The sequence below is a fragment of the Poecilia reticulata genome, linkage group LG16 (genome assembly GCF_000633615.1).
Source record: "Poecilia reticulata strain Guanapo linkage group LG16, Guppy_female_1.0+MT, whole genome shotgun sequence".
In the NCBI taxonomy this organism is placed as follows: Eukaryota; Metazoa; Chordata; class Actinopteri; order Cyprinodontiformes; family Poeciliidae; genus Poecilia; species Poecilia reticulata.
Genome location: NC_024346.1, coordinates 6,421,008 through 6,426,855, shown reverse-complemented (window position 1 = coordinate 6,426,855; position 5,848 = coordinate 6,421,008). Strand labels below are relative to the sequence as shown.

The 5,848-nt window shown below is 39.1% G+C and overlaps 1 protein-coding gene across 1 annotated transcript in view; it reads right to left on the bottom strand.

The window, feature by feature from the left end:
• Positions 1 to 48: 48 nt before the first annotated feature.
• Positions 49 to 5,848, bottom strand: part of LOC103477759 (uncharacterized) — a 10,171-nt gene continuing 4,371 nt past the window's right edge. The window contains exons 6-9 of the mRNA XM_017309324.1: positions 4,389 to 4,532; positions 2,601 to 2,641; positions 1,963 to 2,263; positions 49 to 71 (exon numbers count right to left, since the gene is read on the bottom strand). Coding sequence (XP_017164813.1) covers positions 49 to 71; positions 1,963 to 2,263; positions 2,601 to 2,641; positions 4,389 to 4,532 — 509 coding nt within the window. The remainder of the gene's footprint in view (positions 72 to 1,962; positions 2,264 to 2,600; positions 2,642 to 4,388; positions 4,533 to 5,848) is intronic.

Sequence of the window (5,848 nt, the reverse complement as noted above, 5' to 3'; positions counted from 1 at the left end):
ATGAATTCAGGTTCATTTAAATCCTCCAGAGTTTCCAGAAGAACGTCKTTAACAGCTGCCATGGTCGCCACCTTGGAGATTCAAGAACATTTTTCAGGACGTTTCTTCACAGAGAGATGAGAATAATCATAATAATAATTATCTCTGCTGTCCACTGATCTGGAACATCTGGATTTACTCACTTTATGTATCCGAGCAGATTGTTTTCCCAACGGCCTCTCTGAGTAAAACAAATGAAAATTTAACCAGAACATACAAGAAACTTTACAGTATAATATTTTGCCAGCCGTCATTTAACAGTTCAAAACTGTAACCTGTTTATGGAAAATTACAATTAAAAACACAGACATACTGAGAGCATAATTAATCTAACTTGGTGAAGAAAATGGCAGAACTGTTTCACACATTATGACGTTTCATTGTAAAAATCTACTTTATGAAAATTGACCAGCAGCCGTGGTTGATAAGAAAATACAGTAAAACACAGAAGGATTGCAGCTTGTCAGCATTTCAATATAATAATGGAAAAAAGTCCAAAGTAATGAAAACGCCTGTTTAAAGGTTCAGTGAAAAGTTATGAGGTGACAAAAATCAACTTCTACATCAACTGTTTCACATGCTATGGAGAACATTTTGCAAAAGACTACTGTTAAAAAACTAGTAAAAAAGTTTCATCTGTCACATAAACTACTGAAAAGCTTTTATACGCAGTAATCGAATATTTTCTCATCATTTCAGTTGAAAGGAGGCATCAGTTTTTACTGAAGTTGTTCTGGTTCATGTGTGTTCGGTATCAGCGATTTCTGGCTGATATTTTTCCAATCAAGTCATCAATGTCTGCTCAGCTAAGTGCTTAGAGAAGTGGTGGCATTGCTGAATAATGTTTTGGGTTGAAGAGAGACGATCAGGATCCTGTCAAATGCAACAGCTGTTGGCCAGCAGCCGTTAGCCTCTTTTATCAAACCACTAGCTTAGCATACCATTGCTGGCAGGATACACACCCCCAATTGGAAAATGCAGACAGGAAGAGTTCACCAGGCACATTCACCAGGTGCTTTGTTATTATTTGATGACGGTGGTTAATCAGAGGAGGGACTAGCTCTCCCACACCTTGAAAACCTCTGCTACTACCTGAAGAACATCTCCAGGATAAGAGGACTGATGTCTCAGATCTAGAAACTCATCCAGGCGTTTATCTTTAGCCGCATTGATTACTGCAGCAGCGTCTTCACAGGTCTGACTAATAAATCAATTCTCCAGCTGATCCAGAAGCTGCTGCTGCTGTTCTGACTAAAACCAGGAGGATGGAGACATAACAGCATTTAAAGTCCCTACACTGGCTCCCTGTAGCTCAGAGAATAGACTTTAAAATACTGATGTTAGTTTATAAATCACTGAACGGTTTGGCACCACAATACATTAAAGATCTGCTGCTGTATCAACCTTCCAGACCCCTCAGGTTCTGGTTCTGGTTCTGCTCTGCATCCAGAATCAAATGAGGAGAAGCAGCATTCAGCTTCTATACACCACAGATCTGGAACAAACTTCCAGAAAACTGTAAAACAGCTGAAACACTGAGAGCCTTTAAATCTCAACTAAAACCCACCTGGTTAGTTTTATTTGAAACGTGATAAAATAGGAATTTAGTGACGATACTTGACTTAATGCGATGTTTAGATTGTTGATTCCATGTTGAATGACTGTGTTTTTGTTTGTTGTGATGTAAAGCAGTTTGAAATGCCTTGCTGTTGAAATGTGCTGTACAGATAAAAGTTGATCTGCAGCAGCTGCCACTCACTCTGCTGTCTGACATGATGAAGCCCAACATGCTGGTTCATTCATTAACTCACCTTCCTAACTGTGATCACACTGCTGATCTCACTTTGTTAAAGCAAAAAATGAAACATGTTAAGAAGAACCGTGTGAGACTGATTTCTGAATCTCCAGGTTTTATCAGCTTACCTCTGGAGGCTGAGCTGCTGCTTAGCTTCTGGACCAAATCCTTCCTCCTGAAGCGCTTCAACACACGCCTGACCACCATTAAAGAGTATTTGCCCCATGTCTGCATGATGAAGATCACTGTATCCTCCAGGTCTGCTGTCTCCAGAATGTTCCCGGAGAACACTGTGCTGTAATAGGGATTCTCGCAGAACATTTTGTTGTAAAAGGGACTCATGAGTCTCTTGAACGTCTCCTGTTCATCATCACTCAGATCCTTCAATGTTTCCAACATCAGGTGAAAATCACTGCTCTGCTTCTCCATCTATTACAGTAAAAGACAAAAAACACCAGAGGTCTTCCCTAAGCAATGTCTGTTCTTTTAAACAATAATAGATCAAATGTATGTAGCACTTTATGGGACATTCAAAAAAGCTTAAATAAATAATAAAATAAAATCAATAAATAGGATTTTATTTATTTTTATTTTTCTAGGAAAACTAAATTTCCCTCAACATTCAATGCAACCAAACCTGAACCAGGCATCTGGATTTTACCAAGACTTCATTTTACAGATTAAATAAATAATTTGTGTTTAAAATAATAAATCATCATCATAGTCAAAGCCGACCTCTGCAGTCACATTCTGCAGCTGCACTTACCATCTGGTCCAGAGAAGGTTTTCCACCAACAGAACTTTTATCTGAGGAGAAAAACAGTAAAATGCTGATTAGCAGAAGTTGCATCATCTAGTTTGAACTTCACCACTTCATTACAGCTATAGAGCTTGGAAGATGAGAAGCTTGAAGCTGATGTGGTATTTTACGGATAACTAGTGAAGATGTTTAAGGTCAGGCTGCACAGTGGTGCAGTTGGTAGAGCTGCTGCCAGAACCTTCTGCAGCAAGAAGGTTCTGGGTTCGATTCCCGGCCCCGGTCTTTCTGCATGGAGTTTGCATGTTCTCCCTGTGCATGGTGGGTTTTCTCCAGGTACTCTGGTTTCCTCCCACAGTCCAAAAACATGACTGTCAGGTTAACTGGCCTCTCCAAATCCTCCTTAGGTGTGAGTGTGTGTGTGCATGGTTGTGTGTCCTGTGTGTCTCTGTGTTGCCCTGCGACAGACTGGCGACCTGTCCAGGTGACCTGTCCAGGTGACCCCACCTCTCGCCCAGAACGGTAGCTGGTGAGGCACCAGCAACCCTCCTGACCCCACTGAGGGACAAGGGTGTTAGAAAAAGGATGGATGTTTAAAGCAAAATAAAAGTGCTGTATTACATGTAATAGTTGCTACCACAAGGTGGCGCTCCCTGCTTACAACCAAGGCTTCCATATAAGGGAAGAGCCAAGTGTCATTTTCCTGTGCGTGTTGGGCTGTGGAGGAAAACTGTTTTAAATCGATCATTTTAATAATGCAGCCAGTGCTGATGTGGTGTTTTTATCCTCTACTGATGTTCTGGTCGTGGCATTGCCTGGACAGGTGGATATTCGACGCTGCAGGTTTTACACATCTGTGCTTTTAATCAGACTGTAATGAATGTTGTTTTTTATATCGTTGATCTAGTTGGATGGGGTGACACTAGATCCTCAGGATTTGACCTTGAGTGTCGGCTTATGGTAGGCTGTGTCTTTAATTTGGTTTAGATTGATTTGACTGAAGGGTTTTTATAAGCATTCAGTATTTTTGGTATTTTGTTTTTTTAGTTCTATCACTGCTTCCTGCTGTTCTTTAGAGTTTGATTTTCTTTGCTTTTGTTAGTCCGCCATCTTTAGGATGGTTTGTCTCCCTTTAGTGTTTGTAAGGGTAGACTAAAAATGTTCCATTTATTTTGTGTTTGTATGTCCTGCATTTCATCTTTGGGTCTCTTCCCAGAACATTCCCATTCCATGTCGCTGCTGATCTTAAATATCTGGGACCTGATCCTGTTTGGACTGTGATCTTGGGCTTGGATTGCATGAAATCATTTTGCAGTGAACCGAGTGCATCATAAGTTTGCAGTGAACGATTGTAGTGTTTTACACGGGTTTGTCCGCCTGAAGTGGTGTTTGAATTCGGGTCAAATGTTATTGGATTGACAACGAATGCATGAAGTTAACAGGAAATCCTCTTATTTATGGCCATCCATCCATTTTCCAACACCCTTGTCCTCAGTGGGGTCAGGAGGAAATGTCTCCAGCGAGACATTTCAGGCGAGAGGCGGGTCACCCTGGACAGGTTGCCGGTCTGTCGCAGGGCCCTTTATTTATGTAACAATAAATATTAATTATTAACTTTATTCTTGGTGTTGTTATTACCATAACATACAGATGCTTTTATGGAAATAAAGAGATGTCTGATTTTCCTTTGGGGACTTTTTACTCTTTTGAGACAGTTTTTGACAGGAAGGAGGAAACAGACGTAAAATGAAATCTAAGGGTTTATTCAGAAATATTACACATCAATGGAGCTCCTACCTTGTGATTTAAAGCCGTTCTCAGTCAGCCATCGGTCCAGATCATTCATGTCGGTTTGAACGTCCCTGACCATCTCCCACACATCCGAATGAAAAAACTCCGTCAGCATCAGCCATGCCAGGTACTGTGGCGTAGCCGCCTCGTCTAGACGGGACTTTGGTAATTGTGCAAGACTTTTCTCAAAGCACGAAAACCGAAGAAAGGATTTGAATTTCTCAAAAGTCTTCCAGGTCAACTTCTGAAGCTTCTCAGAAAGATCCTGATGTTCCTCTGACATTAATATTTGATTAAGACACTAGAAATAGAAGCATATTTATAAGTTAATTTCTGATGTCTGGTTCTAAATGACAATGCAGCAGAATTCATGGGTTTCACAGAAATATCTGAAATTTCTTCACAAAGTCACAAATTCCTGACTTGGTGAAGTCATGAGATGGCCAACAAAATTCAGAGTCATGTTAATTTGGAGAGATTGTTCTGCTTTTAAAATCTTTCCAGGGGGAATTTTTAAACAAAGTTACACTTTCTCAAAGTTATTACTAACTGGAGTCAGTTTATCAGGTTGGTTCTGACCGCCTCAAAGCTGACTCCATGTTCAGCATGTCTGTGTGAAATCATTATTTAACCAGAAATGTCTCATTGAGATTAAAAATGTTTTTCTTTCAAGAGAGCAACAGCCTGTTTCATTTAACCAAAACATGTAAAAATACAAACAAAAAAACAACAAAAAAACAGGTTAAAAGAATTACTTTAGCTAAATTTATGACAAAAGGTTAGATGTTTAAAACTTAATCCACTGAACTAAATATGTGCTTAATACAGTCATACTTACAGATGAATCTAATTCAGAATATTTATCCTTAGAAGATTCATCTGAGGAAGATTCATCTGAGGAAGATTCATCTGAGGAAGATTCATCTGAGGAAAAAAAAATTTAATATGTAAATAAAATGGCAAAACAAATTTTAATCAAAATGCAACAAAAAAATTACAAAAGATTCAGAAAAATGTGTCATAACATTTTGTGATGAAAGAATAATTAAAAATGCAAAAAAACAAAAAAAAAACAACTTGCAATAAATAGAAGTTTTGACTTTATGTTTTACAAATTAAACATCAGACAAACAAAACGGATCCATTTCTTACCTGGAAGATTCTCAACCAAATCTTCTCTGTGTATTTGAATCAAAAACTGATCGATCATTTTAACAGACAGACGGCCAAATTTCTCCATCAGCTCATCAACGAGTTCTGCTCTCTCTGGTTTGAACTCCAACCTTCGTGAAGAGGAGTGCCTGGTAACCTTCATTTCTGGTAATGTAGAGTCTGATAAACTTTCTTTAAGTTTTACGAAATATTCCTCCTGGGTTAATTTGCCCAGAGTTTCCAGGAGTTGCTGTCTAACAGCTGCCATCGTCGCCACCTGAAACATTCAGTTCATTACATAAAAAGCTGCTTCA